We start from the raw sequence: 26,618 nt of genomic DNA on the forward strand, positions 1-26,618 counted from the left end.
CTGCACACAGTTGCCAGAGTTCTCGATACACACACACACACACACACACACACACACACACACACACACACACACACACCCTGCATTCAGGTATGCAACTCCATGTGAGGTCGTGAACCGCAGTTTCGGCTGGTAGGTGACACAGGATGGCAATGAGGCCAACGGATAAGAACTGAGGTGGCTTGAGAGGGACCCGTGGGTCTGGGAATACCAATATCCATACTTCACACCGTGGCTCCTGAAACACCTCCACCAGACTTGAGTTCCATCCCAAAAACAGAGGGGAACACAGGAAAGATCTTAAGCAGTGAGGAAAAACAGACAAGTTTGATGCAATGCAGTCATTTCTAGGAATATGCCCATATCTAACCCTATGCAGAGTCTTTTATTATACAATCCGTGTATTATTTAAAAAGACGAGGTTGTCAAATATTTATGACTCAATTATGCTCCCATTGAAAAATTGCAATTCACAGTTCCTTCATTTTCTCTTTAAAATTCTTCTACTGTAGGGTATTAGTATTACAACTTTACATCCGCAGACTTTGTAAATAAAGAGCAAATCAGACTTGTTGCTTTAAGTTTAACTTATCTTGTGTTCTCTTCTACATATCAATTGATCTAGAATCACATGAAAAAAATCACTCAAACAAATTCTACAGAAAGATTTAGAAACTTGGATAAAACACATTTGATGAGAAAGGTTGATCAGTGGGTACTGTGTTACAAGTAGGGAGAGAAATACTCTGGTGGGCTGTATGTTGGAAGGTGACCATATGGTCATAACATACTGTATATTTTTCCCAAATATAAACACCTAAGAAAGTATGTTGAATATTTTTAACACAAAAAAATAGTAACTGAGGAGTTAGATACACTTACCTTTATTTGAGTATTACACAAGTATACATGTATCCAAATGTCACATGAGTCCCCCTAAGTTTGTACAATTTTATATGCTGATTAAACATATAGTAATAATTAATAATCCATATGTAATATAAAAACTGTTTCCCCATTCTCAATGTGTGGATTTGAAAATGACAGACTTTTTAAAATGTTTAAGATCAGTTGCCAAAAAAGAGATTAAGAACAGGGGTTATTCTTATCAATCACGTAAAAATGTGTTATTAAGAAAAATATCTCTCAGCACAAGTTAATGGATACAGGACGGTGTCATGAGCCTGGAGTTTGTGGGAGCACCAGTGTCCCCCCAAGCCACGTGCTTCTCTCTGTGTTTTACCCTTAGATGCCTTCAGGCTCATTGGTCTGTTTGCACCCATTGTCATATGTGGTTGATCGCACTTGTCTTCCAACTTCTGCTTTTCTCCCGGTTGTTTTTGGATTCTTACCTTGTATCTCTTTGTCATACTTCCTTGATCCAGAGATATGTCTGTTCCTGATTTTTATGTTTCTGAAATGACTCCTAAGTGGGAATGTCCATTTATAATGGTGATTGTCTTATTTTTCCAAAGAGCTGTAATTAACTTAATCACCTGTTGAAATTGGTGCTGGCCCGAGACACACACATAGATGCACCTTGGTTGTAGTAGCCTCAGGGTTTTCTGTGTTGGGACCACGGTCAAGGATATGTGTGCAGTGGTTGCCCTAAGACACAAGCCTCTGCCTCTCTCCTGCTCTTCTCCTCACTGCACTCACTGCTTCCCTGCAGCAGGACGTGGACTGAGACCCTGCCCTTTGGCAAGCTGCAGCTGTACCACTGCCCTATCAGCATTTAAGTCTTCATTTTGACAGAAAGACTGCGTGACCACAAGGGCCTCTCTGCCTTTACTGATCTCTTAGGACACTGAGAAGATCAGTAAGATAAGTCTATAAAAACTGTGCTACTCAGACTTTGGTGATGTGTTGGCTTAACTTTTGGAAACCTTGCATAAAATCAGATTCTGATTGCTTGTGTTGTCAACTGAAGACTTGTTCCCCCTCAAAACTCATATGTTAAGATCACCCACCCACCCCCAATATTCCCAACGTGTTGGTATTTAGAGGTGGAGATTTGGGGAGGTAACTTGATTGTGAAATAGAGCCCTCCAGGATGTGATTAGTGCCTTTATAATTAGAGAGAGAGAGAGAGAGAGAGAGAGAGAGAGAGAGAGAGAGAGAGAGAGAGAGAGAGAGCCTGATGACATCTCACTCTCTTCTCTCCTCTGCCCCATGTGAGGACGGAACAATAGTTTAGCTGTCGGCAGACCAGGAAGTGAGACATCACCTCAGAATGTCTGCAATACCTTTGCCTCAGACACCCCAATCCCCCAGAGCCGTGAGAAACTTGTGTTTGTGGTTTAAGTCATACATTAGTGGCATTTTTGTTAGGGAGCCAGAGCTGCCCATGGCTGTGAGTTTGAGATGGTGCCTGTGCTGGTTAGTTTTTACTGTTCATTTGACCCAACCTAGAGTTATACAGGAAGTCTCTAAATCAGATTGGCTTGTAGGCTCTTCTGTGGGGGATTGTCTTGATTGTTAATTGATGTAGGAAGACCCAGCCTACTGTGGGTGGTATAACTCCCTAGGCAAGAGTTCTATGACCATGTAAGAGAGGAGAATGCTGATGGACAGCAATGAAACAAGCCAGGGTCCACACACTGATTTTCTTCTGCCCTTGACTGTGGATAACTTGCTACCTGAGTCCTGCCTTGACTTCCCCTCCGTGACGGCAACCTGGTACTGTGAGCTGAATAAAGCCTTACTCCCCTAAGTGTCTTTTTGTCGGGGTATTTTTTTAATTTAATTTTGTTTTATTTTACAATACCATTCAGTTCTACATATCAGCCACGGATTCCCTTGTTCTCCCCCCTCCTGTCCCTCTCCCCTTCCCCCCAGTATACCCCCCATTTCCACCTCCTTCAGGGCAAAGCCTTCCCCAAGGACTAAGATCAACCTGGTAGACTCAGTCCAGGCAGGTCCAGTCCACTCCTCCCAGGCCGAGCCAAGTGACCCTGCATAAGCCCCAGATTTCAAACAGCCAACTCATGCAATGAGCACAGGACCCGGTACCACTGCCTAGATGCCTCCCAAACAGATCAAGCCAATCAACTGTCTCACCTATTCAGAGGGCCTGATCCAGTTGGGGGCCCCTCAGCCTTTGGTTCATAGTTCATGTGTTTCCATTCGTTTGGCTATTTGTCCCTGTGCTTTATCCAACCTTGGTTTCAACAGTTCTCGATCGTATAAACCCTCCTCTTTCTCACCAATTAGACTCCCGGAGCTCCACCTGGAGCCTAGCTGTGGATCTCTGCATCCAGTTCCCTCAGTCATTGGACGGGGTTTCTAGCACTTACCGGGGTATTTTTATCACAGCCACAGAAATGGAACTATAAGCAGAACCTGAGTAAGATCAGCATTACTGTTGGTTTAGGAACCACGCATCTAGTGGTTCTGGGGGAGGATTGCCAGAGCAACGAGTGCTTTAACATATTGGACAGTTGGTCTGGAGAGATGGCTCAGAGGTTAAGAGTGCTTGTTGATCTTGCAGAGGATCTATGTTTGCTTCCCAGCACACACACACACACACACACACACACACACACACACACACACACACACACACACACAAAGTAAATCTGTAGAAAAACACTGAAAATATTTATACTAAGAATGTACTTTCATTGTGGGTTTCAAATTTAAATTTAACTAATAATTTTGTGTTTCAGCTGTTAATCCTCCTTACATCCCTCATTAACATGTATTCCCTTTCTCAGTTTACACACAAGCCTCAGAAACATGTGACAAATTTGTGTTTCCTTTTCGCATTCACAGATGCCCTTCCTGATTCCTTTAATGAGACTCTCCTTGTATTAAAAACAACAGTAGCAATGGGAACAGGGAGGTCACACAGTTCCATTGAAATGTCACCCACTGAGAACAGGCAAGATAGGAGTCATCTAGCCTAGCACCTGATGAAATGCTAAGGCTTCACAGAGCCATCAAGAAGGAATTCTAAGTTTCCAACATAACACAACTTCATGCTGCAGGTTATAACCAGGCATTGGTGAGATCTTGGTGATGGAAGAAGAAATACTTTGAACCCTGAACCCTTAGTCAACACTTGAATCAGTGAACGTTTTCATCATCCCACTGTGTCATAACAAAGATAGAGAAGTTAAAACAACAGAATCTCACTTGATACAGTTCTAGACACTGGGACATCCGAGGTTCCGGTGCCAGCATGGTTGGTTCTAGCAAAGGAGTCTCTTGCTGAACATCCTGAGGGTGGCTTCCTTCCTCCCACATCCTCTCAAGCTGGCAAGTGAGAGTTCTGGGCCATTCTTCTTCTAAAGGCAATACTGCTATCATAGGGCTTCAGTGCCCTGAGCTCATCCAACGCCAGCCACTCACTTCCTTAAGTCCCAACCTCCAAATTACCATCACAGTGAGACCTAGACAAAAAGCACTGAGCACTTGATTCACAGCAGGGAGTGCTCCCAGGAGTATCCAAAGAGCTGGTAAGGAACTTTCCTTAGTGTGAGTGTCTGTTGTCCCAGAGAGGCCGGGTAGGACGCACCTGCAGTGACCAGCAGGAAGCAAGACTGCAGGTGGAACTTGTACGCCTCTCATTTTTCACTGACCTAAGCAACTTCTCAGGGGAAAATGGGTGAAGATAGAGGACCATTCTGACCCAACTCAGACAAATAGGAACTGAAAGGAAGCTAGTAAGTTCCCAGGGAAAATCGATAATAATCTAGAAGGCCAAAGGGGAAAAAAATTAAAGACTCATGGAGCAGGTTACAAATCTAGGCCTTCTAACGTGCCGCGGGTGGACCTGGAGACCCTGGGAAGACATGTGCAGTCATCAGTCACGCCTGAGAAGGACGTTCTAGGCAGCCTGTGACCAGAATGAGCTGTCTATGCAGGACTAGGGAAGAGTGATGAGGTGTGAGGCAGGAAAGCACAGGCTTAGAAGGAAATAAAACTTTTATATGTTAGGATACGTGGGGTAGAGCTCTGCCCAGCCGCAAACAGCAGAGAAACAAAGCTCACTGCTGTCCACACAGACTCTTAACTTACTGCTCTGGGACAACAGAGTTGCTTTCTTAGGACATGGCCACAGTAAACAACATGACCTGTAGCTTCCTCTTTCTCAGGACGCTCTTTCTATGGGCTGTCAAAACGGAAAAGAGCAGGACAAGCTGCAGGTAAATGATGTAGTCTGGAAGCCACGGCCCACCAGCACGCAGGTTGTCTGACGGGATGCCCGTTATCTGGGGCTATTCAGAGCCTCTCTGACCCTATAGAACTAGCAAAGATCGTTTTTGGCTCCCTATAAGTTAGTACTTCGCTTTCCATGTGTATCTTTCCTTAAAACACCTTCTGGGAAGAGGTGATTGGGGACCTAGCTAAGGAACGTAGATTAATTTGAGCCATTGGAGACAGCTCTTACAGAGAGCCACTGTGGTATTTCAAGACATCTGGTCCTCCCAGAAGCACTATGTTCCCAAGGAAATCCTTCCCAAGACCAATAGGTAGGCACAGTAACTCCTAAGAAGTAGGAGAAGTAGAACAATCTAGAAAATAGATCAGTCACTCTTGGCAGCTGCTGTGTGTGTATCAACTATCCAAAGGAAATAGTGAGCTGTGACTGGGAAAGTCTGAGCAGCCAGAGAGAAAGTGGAATGATGTGTGGTGGGGGGAGAGCTGTGTAGAGTGTGAATTGGCAGGCCTGACAGGATGATATTGTTCTAGTTTGATAGCAAAAGATGCCCCAAACAATCTAGCTGTCCCTTAAAGAACTGTAAAATATTCCATCTACACCCAGCCAGACACACACATTGGGAAGGGGAGAATTCTGAGAAGAAACCTGGCTGCGGTCAGCGTGGCACTGCTGGAAACTTTGTTTCCTTTCCGATGCTACCCTTGGGGATTTTCCCTGGTAGGCCAGTGGGAGAGAAAGCTGCAGGAGAGATGCTGAGAAGAGGTGGCTACACACAGGAGCCAAGGAGATGGCTGCTTGTTCACAGCCCGCCATCCCTGAAATGGGCTCTGAGTCTTCTTTTCCGTCTGCTGACTCCAGTTCTACCACGAAACGATGGGCTTAGAAGCTGCTGGCTGTGCACTAAGCAGCCAGGACAAAGAATGCTCACGACAGCCAAGGGTGGGTGGGTGTTCTCCAAGAGTTCCAAGCCATGCCCGGCCTACAGTTCTCTAGCTGGAGTGAGGTCACCACCACTCCTTCTCCCCATAAACTCAGGTTGTAAAGCTCCAGGTTCTGCTAAGCCACGCCTAAGGACAAGGGAGGCTTTTGGGGAGCTGTGCTAACCAGTTTGCATAAGAATATGGTAGGCTGTGCGGGGAATCATGATGAGAAGGAGCTGGAGGACTCACCCACAGCTCTCTGCTGGGTCCCAGAGATCTCAGGTATCCCTGGTTACAGTTGGTGAACATTTGAACACATCTCGGTATGATGTCTCATGGATCACCCATTCACAGACAGCTCTAGTTCCGCCTTCAAGAACCTGTGGACCCACTTAGGGCAAGCGTGAGAGTCTGCTTCGAGCAAAACCACTTTCCAGCAAGGGAAAGTGGAAATGGGGGGTGTAATAATTTGAATGTAATTGACCCCCTTAAGCTCATAGGGAGTGGTACTATGGGGGGGTGTTGTCTTGTTGAAGCAGGTACAGCCTTGTTGGAGGAAGTGTGTCACTGTGTAGGCAGGCTTTGAGGCATCTTCATTTCCTGTTGCATTCACTTCACTCTCCTTCGAATTCAGTTCACTTCCTGTTGCCTATGAGGTAAAGCCGTAGCTCCTTCTCCACTCTCAGCTCCTTCTCCAGCACCATGTCTGCTGCATGTTGCCATTTCCCTCCACGATGATAATGACTAACCCTCTGAAGATATAAGCCAACCCCAATTAAATGTTTTTCCCTTGTAAGAGTTGCTGTGGTCGTGGTGTCTCCTCACAGCAATAGAAAGCTAACTAAGACAGGGGGGAAGCAATCTGTGTCAATAACATTAAAAAGGTGTACTTAGCTGGGCGGTGGTGGCGCATGCCTTTAATCCCAGCACTCGGGAGGCAGAGGCAGGCGAATCTCTGTGAGTTCGAGGCCAGCCTGGGCTACCGAGTGAGTTCCAGGAAAGGCGCAAAGCTACACAGAGAAACCCTGTCTCGAAAAACAAAAACAAAAACAAAAAAAAAAATGTAAAAAGTTGTACTTAAAACTTAGTTTTGTTAAATGGAGACTGGAACGTCCAGGGTAAAATGCACAGTGTTGATCGTTCTACAGCGTGCAGTCCAGCGACAGTAAGGACATTCACGTTGTGTCGGCAACACCCCTCCCACATGTAATCTTCCCATAATGAGCTTCCGAGCCCGTGGAATACCAGCTCCCTGCCTTCCTAAGCCAACACCCTGCAAGCACCACTTTGCTCTTTATCTCTATGAACTTACAGACTCCAGGTAACTCATGGAAGTGGAATCATACCATGTTCCTACCCGGCTTGTTTCACTTAGCCTTCAGTCCCTGAGATTCATCCGTGCTGTACCATGTGTCAGAGTTCCAGTCCCCACAGCACGTCCTTTATATGTAAGTGCTGTGCTTCATCCGTAGCCATTCACCAACCAATGACTACTTGCCTGGATGACTGTAACCTTTCTTCTGTTATGAAGGATGCTGTGCTATAAGCAGAGGTATAAATATCTCCATAAGTCTTTGCTTTTAATTCTCTTGTGTATATATCTCAGGTATAGTTGCTGAATGATAGAGCAGTTGTGTGTCTGTTTTGAGGAACTGCCATGCTGTCCATTACACAGGCTGCTGCACCAGTGTTCAAGGTTCCAATTTCTCTGCGTCCTTACCAACACTTGTTATTTTCTCTGTTTGTTGTTTTAAATAATGGCCATCCTAATATGTGTAACGTTTAAATACATACCTAAAGAAGCTTCTAAAGGAGGTCACAGATATCACAAGTTTGCAGTTTAAATAATAGCCATCCTAATGTGTGTAACATTTAAATACATACCTAAATAAGCTTCTAAAGGAGGTCACAGATATCACAGGTTTGCAGTTCCTTATCTGAAACTCCTAAGACCATGTCTTTTTAGAATTCAGAATTTTTTTCTTTGGAGAAAATTACCACAATGGATGTACTGTATATTATGTGATGTTACCAGTAGGGTCTGGACCTACAACCCACAATCAAATGCATTAGGATTTCTGTAGAAAAATGCATTAGCGTGGCACTAAGTGGGAGAAATGAGGACTGTAATTGGCCATATTTCAGATTTGATGATGTTTTGCTAACAAATGGATTGCAGGAGGGGGAAAAAATTAGAGACTTTCAAAATTTGGAACTGCACATAAGAAATTCTGAATCTGTATACACAGTGTATCTCGTTACACTAAAAGATTTTTGAATACCCTGAAAATGACAGTGCATAGCTTAGGACTAGAAAATTCTATAGAGACGTGCATTGCATGGAGCTCACTTATGGTGACAAGTGAGCGAAAACTGCTTGTATCTCACTTTCCCAACTGTGGCTCATCAGTCATGAGTACCAGGCTGTGAGAAGAAATCCAGGCCAGCTCTTGGGCACCCAGTTCTGCCTCAGCTTCTTTCAGTGTGGATCCCCACGCCCCACCCCAAAGTCTTACGTGTTAAACGCTTGCTCCCCATGTGATGCTTAACAGTGAAGCTGCGAAGAACTGATTGGATCTTGAGACCTCTGACCTATTCAATGGTCGATGTATAATCTAATGGTATCATTGAGGGATTGATGGAACTGGGGTGGGCCGAGCTTAGTTGGAGGAAAGTAGGACACTGGAGACATATCCTTAATGAGCAAGCACACCTTGTCCCCTGCCACTCCATCTCTTGCTTCCTGGCTGTCATGAGGTGAGCACCTGACCTCAGCCACGCATTCCCCTCCCTGGTCTTCTGCCTCACCTCAGACCCAAAGTGACAGGTCCAGATAAGCATGGGTGGAAGCTCAAACGGTGAGCCAAGATCAAACTTGCCTTCTTTTCCTTGGTTTTCTGTGACAGCTCCCACTTGAATTCATGGCAAACCCCATCCATAGCTACCTCTCAGCTCTCATTTCCTGGCACCTCACGGCTTGAACTTGAAGTTCGTCACGAACTCCAAGGTGTGTGTGTCCCTTTCCTTGTGTGTGTAGCTGCAAATGTGAACAACTGCTCACACAAGTGTGCTGGTAAGCAATGCTACATGCCGATAGGTTGACATGCTTGTCTTCCCAGCAAGCATATTTCCAAAGCAACCAAGTTTTTCTGAAAACCCCAACTCAACCATGAGGAGTGGATGGAAGGTGCAATGGTTAGCCACTGAGAAACTTCTGTAAGAACTATGTTAATGTTTCTGAGGTTCCAGAAGCTCTCAACTCTGCCAGTAAGTTTCCTGGCACACAATGTGTAGCCCACACCCACCCACAGTTGCTCCTTCAGTGCCTTCTAAATTCCCTCATCCGCTATGCTTGGTTGTACTCAAGAAATCCTACATTAACAACATGAAATTAGATGTGAAGAAAAATACTTCTGCAGAACTCTCAAAGATGTAGCTCCTTGTCATGCTCTTGTAAACAGAAGCAAAAAAAAAAATGAGGCTACATTTGGCTGTCCTTGGGTACCACCTTCTTGCCCCACCACAGAATGAATTATGGACAAGGACAACACCCCATTTGGCACTCCCGTTTGTCCTCAAATCTAAGTTCTCCCCGTTCCCAGTGCATGTGCACCCGGCCTTGCAACCTGGGCTGTCCGTGCCAATCCTCCTGGTCTGTGTTCCCCAAAATGTGAGATGCTGTCACTCAAATGATCCGTGCTAAAGCTTAGCAGAGGAAGGGCCTTCTGGGCTCCGTGATTGGTCTGTTCTCAAAGAATTTGTGATTTCTGTAAATAAACCAAACATGCGATGCAATGAACCAATAGATTCCTGAGACCTTGGCTCCCAGACAGACTTTCACATCCCCCTCCAATTACACAGTGGTCTTCTCTAACTATCGTTATCAGTATCTATGTCTACAGCAGCAGCAGCAAAAAAAAAAAAAAAAAAAAGCTGTTTTATTTCTCAACTGTTTTATGTCTGAATTTCTAAAGTCAGCCTTGGAAGACACCAAGAGGAGAAAAAGCTCTGGAGGGCACAAGTGCATTGCTCCTTGTTTTGATTGTAAGTGGCTGAGCATCACCAGGCACAGTGAGATGCTGGGTTTGCCTGGCAGTCTTTTATTGTTGCTGGATGTTCAGACTCCCAAGGGCAGCATTCCCATGTAAGATAGTGTAGCAAGCTGCTGATAAATGAGACTTGGCTAGCTAAGCAGTGCACACGGCGTGCAAGAGAGACGGAGCCCCCTCCGACTCAGCCTGGGCACAGCTGCGGGAATAATGACCAGAATGCAGAGCAGCGAGAGGACCAGCCATCACCTCACAGCCCTGTCACCGTGGCAGCAGCTGATGGCGTCTGCTTGCCACTCATTCCAGTGGACTGTCATCATTACTGAACCCCAGGAGCCTGGCAGTCACAGAGCCCTGTCAGTAGCAGCCAAGTCAATGCCATGTGTGAGAAGCTGCACTGGGCGGCCAATAAGAATTTGCTTATACTCTAGATACGTTAAAAAGACTGGCGGGAGTTTATGATTTGCTACAGGATACTTGGGTTTGGCATTTTTCCTCTTAGGATTGTTCTTAGGCCACAGATAGCTTGAAAGCTTCATGGAAAAGAGTTTGTCCACTCTGAGTTTTACTTCTATTTTGTTCAAAAGTTGGTTTAGTTCAAAATATGGGTGAAAATACGCAGCTTACTCTGGAGACCACTGACTTAAATAGGTAAACCAATTCCCATCCGTGCATAAATAACACTTCTGATCCTGAATATCAGCCTGGGTCCAACCTCTTCCTTGGGGTTCTTCCTGCACATGTTGTAGTCTTTGGTTTCTGGCATTTCAGAAGCCGTTTTCGGAAAGGGAAAGAATTCCAGGCCTAAGGGCAGCACACAAATACATAAGCAGGAATGCCAGAACAGAGGGAAGGTTCTCAGCTTTCCCTCAACAGCAGTAGAATAGGAGTCATGGAACTAGTCAGCACCTCCAGCCCCGGCAGTAATAAACCACACTGCACCTGTCACAGCACACTCAAGTCCGTGGCCAGGCTTCACGTTATACACGTTTGATCTCCTCAGTCAAGAGGCAGAGGCAAGACAACCTCAAGTTCAAGGCCAGCCTGAGCCATGCAGCAGGACCCTGTCTAAACAATACTACTAAAATAAAGTCTTTGCTGTCCCCTAAGAAGTGTTCTGTCCTTCCACGCTGGCTCTGGCTGGTGCCTTGGAGGGCCACCTCTACAAGCCAGATCAGCTGAGCTCCCTATCCGTTGGCTTTCAGTTAGGCTCAGCCAGTAGGGGCTAGAGAGGTCAGGAAGCCTCTGTTAGCCCCCTCCCTGTCAGAACTCGGTTAGGCACTCTGCGCTTGGGGGCCTGGCTGTGGCTTCAACTCTGGTGCATTCTGCTACGATAGCTCTCGTTTGTCTCTAGGGAATCCTCCTGCTGTCACCACCTGGTACGGTCCTTAAATCACATGGTCACCTTTGTAAACAGTCTTTCCATTGAGTTCTCCTCATTACCCCTCTAAGGTGCCATTTGTTTCTTACCAGGACACAGACATCGATGGCACCTTTGTAGGAAATAGAAAAAGGCATTGAAATTAGCTACATAGGTTCGTTATATTATCATCTCTGTTTCTGTATACTTTGAAACTTCCTAAATGAAAAGATGATCCAGAAGAAGAAGGAAAGGAAACTGTTGGTGCAGCTTGCACGGCTTGGTGTCCGCAGAGCTGAGGCTGATCATCAGCCAGCTCAGTCCCTCAGCCTGGAGGGGGGTTTGTACCCAGAATGCCCAGCCAAACTGATCAGCCCCATAAAACGGTGGGTAGATTCCTGGTGGCTGGAACTGTTTTAGGAGAAAATGAGGGCCCTATTTAGGCATACTCCGCTCATATAACACAATCAAAACACATCTCTGTGACAATGGTATGGGGATTTCTTGCTACCAGCAAGTCAGCAATCAGGTCTGCAGCAGACAGCATTTGGGTACTCTCTAAATCAGTTCAGTCCCCCAAGACTGCATGCACACACACACATACACACACATACACACATACACCATACCACACACTCACACAGTCACACTCACACAATCATATACATACTTCAGATGTGAGTTGCAGACCCCAGGTTGTTATCTGTGTGTGGCACCTGACTATAAATTAGAGTACCCCCATCCCCTTCCTGGGTCCAATTAATTTGCTTGAGTATCTCATAGAACCCATTTTAGCCATTTACTAGACTTTACATCTGCTTGTCCTCACTGGGCCTTGGCTTTCTAGTTCATACAATGGGGAAAAGGCACATCTCTCTGTTCATGGGCTGGAGGGCTGGAATTCTGCAGCATAGTTCCTGATGGGGTGAGCTTTGGACATCAACCTCTGTCCTCTAGTGTTTACACAGAGGAGAGACAGGGGAGAGTGAAGGTTAGAAAGATTAACCAGACAGCACATGGAGGGACCCTAGAGAAGAGGGGCGTGGCCAAAGAAGTTAGTTTGCGCCAGCATTATGATCTGTTCTCCAAGGAGAAATGCAAGAAGGGAAGAAAGGAGCTTGGGAGGGGTCTCCTGACATCAGGAGTGGGACAGCTGTACAGCTGATAGGGCACAAGCATAAGGAATCCCAGCGTCTCCAAACATGCTCACGGGCTCTTTATCCCCTTTGTATAGAAATGCCTGGATGACATTAGACAGGATGTTGAAAGACTGACAATTGTGACAGACAAATAAATATTAAGCTAGAAACATTAAGTCTTATTAGATATTAACCTCTTTTACTGAATGTTGACACACCTATCAAATTAGACCCAAGATGATATTACAAAATTAAAAGTCTATGATAGAGCTGTAACTCATTGGTAGAGCCCTTGCCTAGTGTGTACAAGACCCTGGTTCAATTCCCAGCACTGCCAAAAATATAAAATTAAAAACCCTATTAGACATGTCATAGGTGTAAGCGATCACTGGCTCCTCCTAAAACATCCCAAAGAGCTTTTTCAAGACCCCAGAAGAATCTTTGTACTAAAATCATCCTCCGCTGAGAAAGCGTGCCCTCACTAAGGACCCGACCTGCTCATGTGCCATTCCTAACCCAGTTCTTAGTTCCAAAACTGACAAAGCCAGGGAAGCTACCAGGATCTTCTCTCCGGTTTTCACCATGTGATTTGGCTTCCTGTCTGAGACAGCGGGGCAGTGTTTGGTTCTGAGCTCACTGCTATACCACCTGACCCGTGTCTTCCTCTCCGCCTTGCAGATACTTGCCTGAGATCATGAACGATGGGCTGACCAACCAAATCAACAATCCTGAGGTGGAGGTGGACATCACGCGGCCCGACACTTTCATCAGACAGCAGATCATGGCTCTCCGGGTGATGACCAACAAACTGAAGAATGCCTACAACGGCAATGACGTCAACTTCCAAGACACAAGTAAGGAAATCAGCATGAAGACGAGTGAGCCCCGAAGTGGGAAGTGCTTGTGTGAGATCTTTAGTTACCTCTCTCTGGCCTTAATCATTTTCCAGTCTCAGCCACAAACCTTACATGCTAACTAAAATCATAACTCCTCTTAATGAATGGCTATGTGCACTTGTATGTGTGAGTGTGTTTGTGTGTGTGTGTGTGTGTGTGTGTGTGTGTGTGTGTGTGTGTGTGGTGTGTATGTGTGTGCATACCTGTGTACACACATGTGTAGACCAGAGGTCGGTCTTGAATGTCGTCTTCTCTCAGGTGTTATTAACCATATTTTTAGAGACAGGGCCTTTCACTGAGACCTGGAGCTCACCAGTTCAGCTAGGCTGGCTGGGCTGTGGGCCACAGGGATCCTCCTGTCTATGCCTCTCCAGTGCTGGAAGGTCAAGTACACACCACCATGCTTGGCTGTTTCTGTAAGTGCGGGGATCAAACTCAGATCCTTAATCCTGCCCAGCAAGTAGTTTACTCGCCAGGCTCTCATCCCAGCTTCAGGGGAATTAGCCATATGAAAGCAAAAACATAATCTACCAGTTGATCCATTTATAATAGAGTGACTGTTTTTAACCCTGTCTTTTCTATAACAACATTTATATCTGCTCCAAACTCCTGCCTACCTCCCCCATTACCACCTAAAAAATCTTCCACAGATTTCTTGACAGGCTGGGCTTGAATCCCCATCTTGTTTCTCATAAACAATATCATAAACATTCCTTGAATTTATGATGGCTCCAAGGTCACACACATGCAATACAAACTGTACTTCAAAGGTTGAATTTGGATCCTTTCTTAGGTTATTATGTGGTATGATGCTCTCTCATGATTCTGGACAGAGGATTTAAATCCACAGACCCCTAATGAGTCCCAAGAACACAAGGGTAAACAATGACATTCTGTGGGGTGCTATGTTAGGCTAGAATGCTATGTGTGTTGTATATTTTCTATTCATTTGAAATTGTAGTCTTTGAAAATTAATGAATTTATTGGGATATGGCTTCACTGTAAGTAGAGAAGAATCTATACTTCTGGAGAATCAGATCCCTCTATTACAAAGGAATTATTAAATGCTTAGGATACTAAAAATGTGAGAAGATAATGGCAAAAGTTCCAGCTAGAAAACTATTGGAGGCTCCTCTGGGGTGACTCATTAAAGAACTAAGACGGTGGCTTGAGGGTGGTAAGCAGGTTCAATGCATTATTTTTCTCCCTACTCAGTTGTACACAGACACAAACTGTAAACATTTATACCTGAAATATTAGAGAAACAGTAAACCACTGAAGCAATATTACACATGACTGTTTCAGTGGGGATCATAAAAGCATTTGAAGTGATTTCATGGGCTCTCATAAGTGAACACTGAAATGAAGCTAAGAATATTTGGGTTTTGTCGAAGTGGCTTCAAGACGCATAGCTACAGAGGCAAAGGCTTTGTGGGATTTCTCCTCGGGTATGTTGGTTTTCTCTTAAGTGTAACCTAAGAGAATTCACAGGGAAAAAAATTCTTGAACATCAGTTGTAAAGCTGCCAATGACCCTCGAGTTGCTTGCTGAAGCTGGAGATGCATGTGTACTTGGTTAATGAGTTAGAAGGCACAACATAGAAAGAAAACACTCGGTCATCTCAGCTCTGCCTCCGTCTTACTGAGCTGCTCCTGCAGAACGTTTTTAGTGCTTTCTTCCATTTTAAAGAACCCAAGGATTTATTTTTTTTCCATACAGGGTAATTACCACCACAATGGACTTCATTGCTATCAAATTTCTCAGACTCATCCCGTTATCTCTTTTTGCTTAGGCTAGACCTCTCTCTTCCTCCTCAGAAGAGAACACCACGCCAGCTTTTAGCCTTCACTGCTGCCGCATGACATAGCCTCATGTTTCCCATTCTACCCACACTACCTCTCCATGTAATAATATGCTGTTTTACTTGGAGAGTAACTATTTAGATGAGTAATGAAGTTATGTAAGAATTATCCAATGTTGGTGTAAGACAAATCTTAAAAGGTCTTATTAGTAAAAAACCTGGAGCCAGGTATGGGGTGAGAACTGAAAGATCAAGGATGTGTGCCACCACTGCCTGACCTCTATGTCTAATCTAGGGGCTGGCTCTTTCTCTGATCCCCAGATAAGTTTATTGGGGTGCACAATATATTGGAGTACACAATATATCACCACATGTTGGCTTCATTGCAATTCTTTTTTCTGGCCTAAAAAGGTGTCATTCTGTAAAACTCAAGGAATGTAAGGAGACAGTGAATTTTCTCAATTTCTTCTCCAAAGAAAACAGAAATGAAGGACGGTGAAGACCATCCCTTGGCTCTAACTCAAGCACTGAATGCAGCTGTTCTAAGACAGTGCCTGGCCTGTGAACCTTATCACATCCATAGCCATCACCACCCTTATTGCTTGTAGCCTTTTTTTAAGTGGCCCATTCTATCACCATAACACCTACATTTCTGATTCCCTTTCAAAAAGATTGGGGCCGTTGTTTTTCACAGCTAGAACCTCTTGTCATTATTTGCGTCTTGCAATTTTAATATTCTAAGTCACTTTAATAATATCTTTGTAAAGGTTATATTACCTCTTGCTCATGATGCTGGTGTTCAGAACAATTCCCTTTGCAATTCTGATATCTCTCAATTTAATTAATAGGCATTTTTCTCCTTGTAAAGGCCAATAATGATAAGGCAGAGAAATGATAAGAACCAAGTATAATGTATTCAAATGATCTTATCTGGTATTTAGATGTCCCATTTGTGGGGGAACAGTGCTGAATGTCTCTTCTTCACTCAGGGGAACAATGTAAGAGTCCCTACACTGACTTGGTTTGACTTAAGTTGTATCTGAATCCAAAATGGTACCCATGTCTCAGGAGCAGTGAGGCCCAATAGCAGGGCAGGAGTTTAGGAATGTTAGTTGAACTCACTGAGCAAATGAACATAACAGTAAACCTCATTACAAAGATTATTATTTCCTGGATCTTTCCAGAAACATTGTCTTGTTTGTCCCCATAACAGTTCTGGGAAGTAGACATTATTATTTTTATTTTACAGGTGAGGAAAAAGATGTTTGTTGAAGCTGTCCACTCTTGTCTGCCTAATTCATAATGGTAGCTTAAGTGTTTCCTGGGGAAAAAAATCTTTTCCATCCGGCATCACTGGCAGCAGTGAGCTTGCCTCTACCTTTTGCCACACACAGCCTGTATCAACTGCATGTGTTTAGATGTAGAAACTGATAGAAGTTGAATTAATTGCTCAAGGCATATTGACTTATTCAACAAGGATTTAGTGAGCATCTGCTGCACATCAGAGATCAATGGCCACCTGGAAGTGAATGGTCTATGCAAAGACTGTACACTCAAAAAGTTTATATTCTAGTAGAGTATGGACAGTGGGCAAGCAAATAAATAGTACAAGTGCAGGTGTTAGGGAGAACTTTCAGGTAGCAAGCACAGTGGGAGCCGGCACAGTGGCAGGGGTTGTCTTAAACCATCTGCAGATACCCAAAGCCAGAGCTGCTCAAATCCTTGACATAAATGACTGTGGCATTTGCATATGACCTATACACATTCCCTGATATGCTTAAAATAATCTGTGGATTATTGATAATACCTAAAACAATAAGTCCTATGTAGATAATTGTTATGTTGTATTTTCCATGGAATAATGGCAAGAAAAAATGCAAACATGTTCGACATAGATACAGTCATAGTAGAACTATACGGTACACAGTGCTGGAGAGACTGGGAGCCATGACAGCACAGGAAGCTTGAGCAGGGTCTCTGCAGATATCATACCATTCGCATGGGTTTAACTTGGTATTTGGCAAATCCACATTGCTTCTTGGAACTTTCTGGAATTATTTTTACTTCATGGTTGGTTGAATGTGTCATCAAGCATGAAGGAGCCAAACAATGAAACATGACAACTGAGCAAACCCAGAGGCATGGTGGGCAGCAGAGGAAGATGCCACTCTCAGACTGCATAAGGTGCAGGCACTGAATCAAGCAGGGACTGGCAAACTGGTTCTGTAAAGGGACAGATAGTAGGCTAGGCTTCCGAGCTGTACAGTCTCAGGAACAGCTGCTCTGCTGTGCCCTGGGAACAGGAAAGAGCTGCAAGCCATTGGGGGTGGGGAGCTGTACCTGTGTGACTGTCTGTGTGACAACCAGACTGTGAGCTTGAACTTCACAGGTGGGAGTCTCACAGACTCATGATGGGATGCCCACTTGATTATTCCAAACATTAAAAAGCAGAGGAAACGTCTTCGCATTTGGGGACACAGGGAAATAAACAACAGGCTGCAGCTTACCGACTCATTGAAGAGGAGTCCATCTTTGCTGTTGGACAAGAACACGGGGTGGGGTGGGGGAGACACAGCACAATAACAACGTCTCCGTTCTGCAGCTCTCTGCTGCTGTTTCTGCACTTTCCTGCCCTCACTACTTGCTCTTACTTTCTCTTTTACCTTAAATGGCCTTTTAAACATCTTTTGAAGAGGGCTAGGGTGAAATACACCTTTAACCCCAGCACTCTGGGGACAGAGACAGGAGGAGCATGAGTTTCTGGTCAGCTTGGGCTCTAAAAACCAAGAAAAACAAAAATTATCTTTAAAAAGCATGATACCTGTTTAGAGCAGCAGTACTGAAGTACAAAACAGCAAAGAACAGAATTGCTTCTCTACGATAGATGATAGATAGATACATAGTTGATAGATAGATAGATAGATAGATAGATACATAAATACATACATAGATGATAGATAGAGAGATAGATAGATAGATAGATAGATAGATACATACATACATACATAAATGATAGATAGATGATAGATAGATAGATAGATAGATAGATAGATAGATAGATATAGATGTATATATTTCATTGCATGTGTGTATGCATGAGTTCATTGGCTCCATATATGGTGGAGCTGGAAGACGTCAGAAGAGGGTGTGAGATCTCCAGGAATAGTTACAGGTGGTTGTGAGCTGCCTAAGGCTGATCCTGGTCCTCTGGAAAAGCAATACTGCTCTGAGCTCTTATGCCATGTCTCCAGCTTCTTAGTCATTTAAATACTGGTCAGAAGAAGTATCTAATATCGGTATTAGATACTGAGGCCACCCATTACAAGTCTACTCTGGGTGGGTACCAGTGAACACTGTGTTTCAACCCTGTTTCTGGCCCGTGGTTAACCTGCCCACGAACAAGTCTAGGGGCCGACGAGCAGCCCTTTGGTGGAGTGTTCCTCCCACACCTGGCCGCCAACTGTGGCGCTGTTTGTCTCTATTCCCAGCTAACTTCCCTTATCCATCTTCCCCCACCAGGCGATGAATCCAGCGGCTCAGGCAGCGGCAGTGGGTGCATGGATGACGTGTGTCCCACAGAGTTCGAGTTTGTCACCACCGAGGCCCCCGCAGTGGACCCGGACCGGAGAGAAGAGGAATCTTCTTCGGCCGCGCAGGGCAGCTACTCCCTGCTCTCCTGGCCTCTGGTCTGCATGGTCCTGGCCCTGCAGAGACTCCACAGATAATCGCGGGCTTTGGTGAAAGGAAACTGCAGTTTAGCTCCTCAGCGGCCAACTCCCTTCTTTTCTTACACTCTTGGACAACGGACCATGCCACACAAACTCGCCGTTTTCTATGACAAGAGAGCAGTCTTGCGACCTGCCTCCCTTTTCGTTTTCCCAAAGAGTACCAGGTGCCAGAGGATCTGCTTCTGTCCTTCAGCTATCTGTGGGGACCTTGTTTATTCCAGAGAGAATTCTTACTCAAATCTTTCGTACCAAGAGATTTTTTCTTACCGTCGTTTGCTTTTATGCTGCAAAATTAAAGGAATTTCACGTTGTGAGGGTTTTTTTTTTTTCTAACACCCCACTTAGAATAATATAAGATAGGAAGAAAATAATTTTCCGTTTCAAATCAGGCAAAACCCCAAGACAACTGCCTTTTCAACAAGGAAGCGGATAAAGGAGAGAGAATAGAGGAACTCTCCTGCTCTCAGGTTTGGCGATGACAGCCTGGAGCGAGCTTCTCTGTGACAAGCCACGTTTACAAAATGCTTCTGAGGAGAAGCATAACAGTTTTTAGTGTGGTGGGAACGCGCTGTTGTCTTGGAGGTATTGTCTTGCACTCAGCCCACACTGATTTGGATGTACTGATAGTAAATTTAGGATTCTGTCTTTATACGAGCGGGAATCTTATTGCGACTTCACGCCTCTCTTTCACCTGCCTGATGGCCGCGCTCACTGATGGCGGCGCTCACTGATGGCAGCATTTTCTGTCTCCTAACACCTGTCCATGGTAGCCAACTGGCACCGATTGTCTTCAGTTCTTCACGGATGCCCCTGTCAAGTCTCCTTCCTCCTAGGTCTTGACTAAGAATCATCTTCATTGGTACAGTCTCTACATTGGCCACCAGTCTGGCATGAATTAGACATCTCAGCTCCTCGGCTCCTGACTGTCCCTCAAATAAGAGTTCTCTTACTGACAATGACAATTAGCTCCACACATGAGCTTTTGTTACAGACTCTTTGATTTGTGTCAATTGGTTTCTGCATCACGAGGGCATTCTCTTACAAAATAACTCACAACAACTACAACAAACTCAAGATAAAAAAAAAAAGAGAGAGAGAAAAAAAACACTATATATATAGTATTGACATGGAGATTTCTTTCACTTTTTTAGTCTTAGTATGATCATCTATTTTTATATCAATATATATATATAAATCACAGATTTTAACTTCTTAATTCCAAGCTCAGGGTTGACACTCCTTTGTAACAAAACTGTTTTGTCAACCAGCTCTTCTTGTTTTGTGCTGCTCAGAGAAAGGATTCCTCAATGATCTGTGAGCACCAAGAATCAAGAAAGAGAACTTTTTATGTATCTAACTGTCCATCTATTCCAAGTTTGCCAGGGCACACCCTTTTCACACAAGTGTGTTTTGTCCCTGGTGCTCCAAACTGTCCTGAGCTCATGGGACAAGCCCTGGTGTGCAAGACATTACTGGCAATGGAATGTGTGTGTGTAAAGAATGTTATTCATGAAACACCATTGCTCTCATGTACAACACCTTTGGCCTAGGACTCCTGATGGGTACTATAGTAAATGACCTAAACTCAGCTACAGCCTAACCTCCCCACAAAGCCAGGCCCAATGCTTCCCCCGTCAGAGAGAAAAAAACCAAACCAAACCGGGGTTATAAGAAGACAGTTGGCTAGCCACATGGTTTTGGTTTTTTACATTATTCATCTTGTTTTATTTTGGATTTTGGTTTTGGTTTTTATGATGCATCTGGAATAGGGAGAAGAAATATTTCAAGACACCACCGCATACCAATTGCATTTTAACTGACTCATCGACAGTATTGACACATAAATGGTTCTATCTCTATTCTCATCAAAATTAAAATTAGTTATCGATTTCATCATCATCTCTAAGTAGAACACATGTACTAGTATTAAGTGTATTTGAGCACTTTTGAAAACAAAACATATTTACAAGCATCTGTTGCTACTTTATGCCTAAAAAAATATGAAGTATAAGATTCTGAGAGACTTTGTGGCATCTTTCATTAAAATTTGTGTGAAGTTAACACTTAATCAAATCCAGAACTGCATCCTTTTGGAAAGCCGTCCAGCTCACTGCCTCCCTTCAGCTTCTTATCACCACTTGCACATAACACATCTCTGTGAAGGACCAGTCATTTATGTTACTCAGCTCAATGTATGTTCAGACATCAGTATTGTTTTTCTCCAATAATTACAGTGCAGTACAAATTCAATCAACTTTGATTCTCCAGGATATTTGAGTAATAATTTTTATGGCTTTAAGCTCCAACTCTCTTTTAAAAATATTTCTGCATTATCTTCTGTAACACAAGTCAAAGATTCTTATTTTTTACAGTGCTTTTGCCTCCAAATGTTTTTTTTTGCATGCATATGACAACACATTACATTAGTGAATGTGAAGCCATGTTCTGTGCACATGAATCACACAGATAATATAAAAATACCTGTTTCCTTTGTCTCGACCCCTGTACTCTCAAAGGTATTCCTATTGACAAGAAGTAGTGATGCAGGAGTCAGGCCAGAGTTGAAATGAGGATCGGCGGACACAGCCGCATCATTAGTCACCTTGCATGGACACAGTCAAAATGTCATTCACTTGAACTTCCCAGTGCTGTCACCACCCATCGTACAGTTCTGTTCTTTCCTTCCCTAAGCCTCTTCACTGAGTTCCCCCTTTTCAGTACTGTGGAATCCTCCTCCCAAATTAATTCTCATTTCAGCAATGATAGGGGATGTGTTCACATTCCGTTGTCATTCATGGCCGGCCCTCATTTGTGATGATGTCCCCTAAATTCTGTGATCACATCACAACTTGTGTTATGAGTAGAGAGGAATGGGACCCCAAAATTGGACACTAGAAATTGGTGGGTGGTGCTCATAACTGCAAACACTTAGCTTATTGAAGTGCCTCTATTTACATGTTCTTTAGTTATAATATGTATTTTTCTAACAGAAGTACACGTCTGTGATTGGTGTTTATTATGCTTTGTATATGTTATGACGAAGGCTAAACGAAGGTTAATGTCTCAGCAGAGAAGAATGAACTGTAAGTTGATGAATAAGAGCTGATGGTCCAGGACTGACAGCCCCAGACAGCCTTCTGTCCCTGCCACGAAGGCCCAGTTGGCACTTCCATCACAGCCACCACAGACTAGCACTGGAAGCCTGACTCCCTTACCGTGATTTGCCCGAGGAGGATGGTGACAGGAATTACCTGCTTCTGTCTACACTGAAAAACACTGTTCATTGATGAGCAGCAGTCTTTTTAAAAGGAACATTCTTTAAATCAAACACATTGGAAATACTATTGGATGCAGAACCATGAAACAAACTTGAGTTCCATTCCCTGCTACAGACATTAGCCTTCTTTAATTCTTCTTGCCATCACATACATATTTTGGCCACAGACTAAGCACCAACTTAAGTCCTCAAGGAGGAATCAGACTTGGTAAAATCCTGGCTTGCAAGTCTTTCCTCACCCCTTTCTGCAAGGCTAGGTATCAGGTAACTTGACTTGGGGTTTCAAGCGGTAACAAAGGCAGGATTTGACTTTTCCAAATGCTTGCTCATGTTCTGTGACTTACAATCACTAACATATTAAATTAAAACAATAGTGTAGCCTTGCAACCAGAAGAGGAAAGCAGTCCATAACTTTAAAATCCGCCGTGTGTTCCTCCTTGGTAGAGATATTAGCCAGTGCTTAGTTTTAGGCCAACTTATACAAACCGAGTACTGATTTGTACGCATTCTGGAGACTTGCTATGTCATAATTTGCTACAGCCCAGATTCAGCTTAGCATGGGAATGCTTGAGACTTCCCTGAGAGTGGAGTGGGTACTGGAATCTTTGGCATTGCCTTGTAATGAAGGACTTCATGAGCAACACCTGAGGAAGGCACAGCAGTGCAGTCTCTGTGTGCATATCCAGAACACATATGCAGGAGAAATGTGTGCACCAATCAAACCTAAAATTTTATGTGACTGTCAAATGACTATTATTTGGGTTAAGATTTTTCATTTCTGATTTGGATAGAAAATTGCTATTAATCTTGTATTAAAATAGTTTTTAAAAATCTACCTGTGCCCTCTCTGTGCCTTTTCAATGATTGCCATAGTCTGTGTTTTATATTTTAAAATGTTTTTGTTCACATCACTTTAGAAGCATCAGTACTAAAAATCAGTAGTCAACCAAGTACACACCTGGAAATTGTGAACCTCTGTACGTGTAGGACATTTGGCTTCTTAATGTGTGAGGAAACACTCAATCCCTCTTCTTCTGTTTCTTCTTGAAAAACACAGTGGCATCATAGAGCTAATGTCAACACCATACAGACCAGGTCAGAAAAAAATAAGATCACCTCTCAAAGGACTAACTCCTTCCGAATGGGGCAAACTGCACTGACTTTATATTTCTGCGATGCTTCCATGCACTCATTCATAATGAATACTTTAGCCCTCTAGAGACTCACTTAACAAACCCGTATGAACCTCGCTGAAGCAGCCACTGTGGGGGCTGTGTCACCGGTGTCCAGACCCCATCAGGTAGAGGTGCTCAGTCCTCAATACAGTTAACCACTACCTTAATAGAAATACATCATCAATTTCAAGAATACCCTTAAATGTAGGAACCTATATAAAACAAAGGTATCAAGAATGTGGCATTTAGCTGTAAGGAATGCCACAGTTTAATTCTATTATCACCATTATGGTTTTCTGTAGCACGAATCTCTAAAAGGTCTTATCAATAAAAACAAACCCAGAGCCAGGTGTTGGGGTGAATTCTGGAAGATCAGAGAAGCAGAACAAGCCACAGCCACCTCACCTTGCCGATTCCTCAGCTGATTCTGTTTCCTCAGACTGGAGGCCTCTGAGTCCTCATCCAAATGGATCTCAGCTGAACTGCTGCTTGAAAGCCTGAAGCTTAACCAGCCTAGTTCCTGGTCCTCACGCCTTAGAACCTTTCTGCTTTCTGCCCTCACTTCCTGAGATTAAAGGCTCACCTCTTGGGATTAAAGGCATGAGTCACCATGCCTGGCTGTTTCCAGTGTGGTTTTAAACTCACAGAGATCCGCATGGATCTCTGCCTCCCAAGTGATAGGATTAAAGGTGTGAGTGCCACTATTTTCTGGCTGCTGTATCTAGTGACTGTTCTGTTCTCTGACCACAGATAAGTTTATTAGGGTACACAATATTTTGAGGAACACAATATCAGCACAGTTTTCATTAAGCAAAGTGGTTTTCACAAGACAATTTGGGAGCCATAGAACAAATGCCCCTACAAAATCAGAATGTAACAGATTTAATTTGGAAGCAAACTGAGCCCAGTGTAATGGGAAGGAAAGGCATCAAAAGTGTATTACTTTCCATTAAGTGGTAAGACTGTTTGTTTTGAATAAATAGTCTGTGGAAAATAATTATCAAACGTGTGCATCAAAATGGCATCCACTCTGAGAATATCATTTATGAAACATTGCCAGTTAGAGGTCCAGTATTGTTCTGTGTCTTGAGAGCTAAAAAGGCGTGGCTGCAAGTTTGAGCCTAGGTGAACAGCCGTGCAGGGTTCCTGTGTCGTTGGTGTACTTCTCAGCCATTTATTTGATGGTGCAAATAGGCAGCCAGACATACAGTGTTGAGTTAGACGTGGGACATGTAGCAAGCTAGAAACCTCCTCCTAACCTGCCACGGGAGCCTGGGCTCTGGTGCACCTTCAAGCACAACCAGAACCAGAAAAAGGAAATGTTATCACAAGAGTGCACCAGTGTGGAGAGAAACAGAATGAAGGCTTACACACGGGATTCAAGAAGGCAGAAAAACCTCCACCTTAAACGAACTTGTCTCTTCGGAACACCCATAGGGGTTTTGTTTTGTAAGAAATTTTTCAGTGACTTAGGTAAATGGCCTTTCTTTCCAGAGATAGGTAATGATCCGTTATCATGTGCCAGCAACCGTTACAGGCATAAAAGCAGATGGCGTGAGTTCTGCTTCTAGGCATCTTGATCTTACCCAGAGTTCGGCAGAGTTAGCCAATATATAAGCAAAAGGTAAACATAGTAACTTCAAACAGTGTGAGGTCCATGACAGAACCTGAATGGGAAAAGGCACTGGGGAAGAAACTCTCCTTAGCTGGGTGGTCATGGAGAGCCGCCACCTAATGAAGCAGAGGAACAGCCATGAGAAGGTCTAGATGACCCTCTGACTGCACACCAGTCTCCAAAAACTCAAGATAGTGCACAGAGGATACCTACCACACGCTTACTCTGTAACGTGGTGTCCTTTAACTGCATTCTCTCTTAAACATTTTTCTCCTAAGTAAAGACACTGCTGACTCTGGGTGCTCGCATGCCTTTGCACTTCTAAGTGCTGTGAGTCAAAGCATGACACTTGGACAAGAAGTGCATGAAGTCTGCATCCCCTTGCCTGTCAGTTTGGCCTAGATATCACATTCAGAAAAAAGCCAAATATGTACAGTGTCTTGTTGTTCCCGGGACTCTGCCTTTCATCAGTCCTACTTGTAGTTTATTTATCTGGTCTAAGGATCAACATGACTCAAGATATGAATTTAAACAATTGAGCAGTCAGTTAACAGGAAATCGGCACGGCCCCTTTGCTGACCACTGTAAGAGCATCCTGGGAAGGTCTACAACACAGAAAACTTGTCCATCTAAATCCTGATGCTGGTGGCCATGTCTGTCTTGAACTTTTCTCTTTAGACATTCAGAAATGTGACCGTCAAGTTAGAGGTCTATCTACAAAACCAGATTATTTTCTTTCTTGACACAGTATGACTGATATTAGTAAAAAGAAAAGAAAAAAAGCAGTTCATACCAAAAGGAAATTTCACATTCACCTTCCTGTCGTGATCATCGCCACATGTCCCTGGTCTAGGCATGACCTGTCTTGGCTTTATAGAGCAAAGATCACCTACATGGTGAAGCCTTGATCTTCTCACCTGGCTTTGGTTGACCATCTTCATTTCTACTTCTCTTCCCCAATCCTCGCCCCCTCAGGACACTCAAACCCTAAGAACTGGATTTTGAGTTATTCTGGTTCCTCTTCCTAAAGGGTGGAACTGACACAGCCATTCAGCAATAGGATCCCAGGTACCAGCTCTGAAGTGATGCTGGCAGAAAGTCACCGGACCGTTTTCCCACTCATCTCCAATTCTGAAGCATCTATTGCGGATTCTAGTACACTGCTCCTGTGTGTGAAAAATGAGATGCCCCAGATTATAATAAGCAATGAAGTCTTAGGCAAAGATGCTGTTAAAAGCTTGTTGATAATGCAGGAATGATTTTAATGTTTTATCTGTTTGTTTTAACCATTTCATATAAATTAGCATTTGAAAACTATTTTAATAGAGCCACAGATAAACCTGGCATTTGTGTGTGTGTGTGTGTGTGTGTGTGTGTGTGTTTAAGAATGAAGCTTTTTTATTTGTTTAAAGTAAATCTGTATACCAAGTAATCTGTATTTGGGCAGAGAACTTGAGCCAGGAAAGATGGGTAAATAAAAGTGACTTTTTC

General features: G+C 43.8%; 1 protein-coding gene across 1 annotated transcript in view; it reads left to right on the top strand.

Moving 5' to 3' along the window:
• The window catches only part of Gpc6 (glypican 6), a 1,071,780-nt gene extending 1,048,608 nt beyond the window's left edge, over positions 1–23,172 (top strand). Inside the window, exons 8-9 of the mRNA XM_006994688.3 lie at positions 13,314–13,489; positions 18,852–23,172. Of these exons, the coding sequence (XP_006994750.1) occupies positions 13,314–13,489; positions 18,852–19,057 (382 nt within the window). The 3' untranslated portion in view covers positions 19,058–23,172. The remainder of the gene's footprint in view (positions 1–13,313; positions 13,490–18,851) is intronic.
• Positions 23,173–26,618: the final 3,446 nt, after the last annotated feature.

Source organism: Peromyscus maniculatus, chromosome 9 (assembly GCF_049852395.1).
Source record: "Peromyscus maniculatus bairdii isolate BWxNUB_F1_BW_parent chromosome 9, HU_Pman_BW_mat_3.1, whole genome shotgun sequence".
Lineage (NCBI taxonomy): Eukaryota > Metazoa > Chordata > Mammalia > Rodentia > Cricetidae > Peromyscus > Peromyscus maniculatus.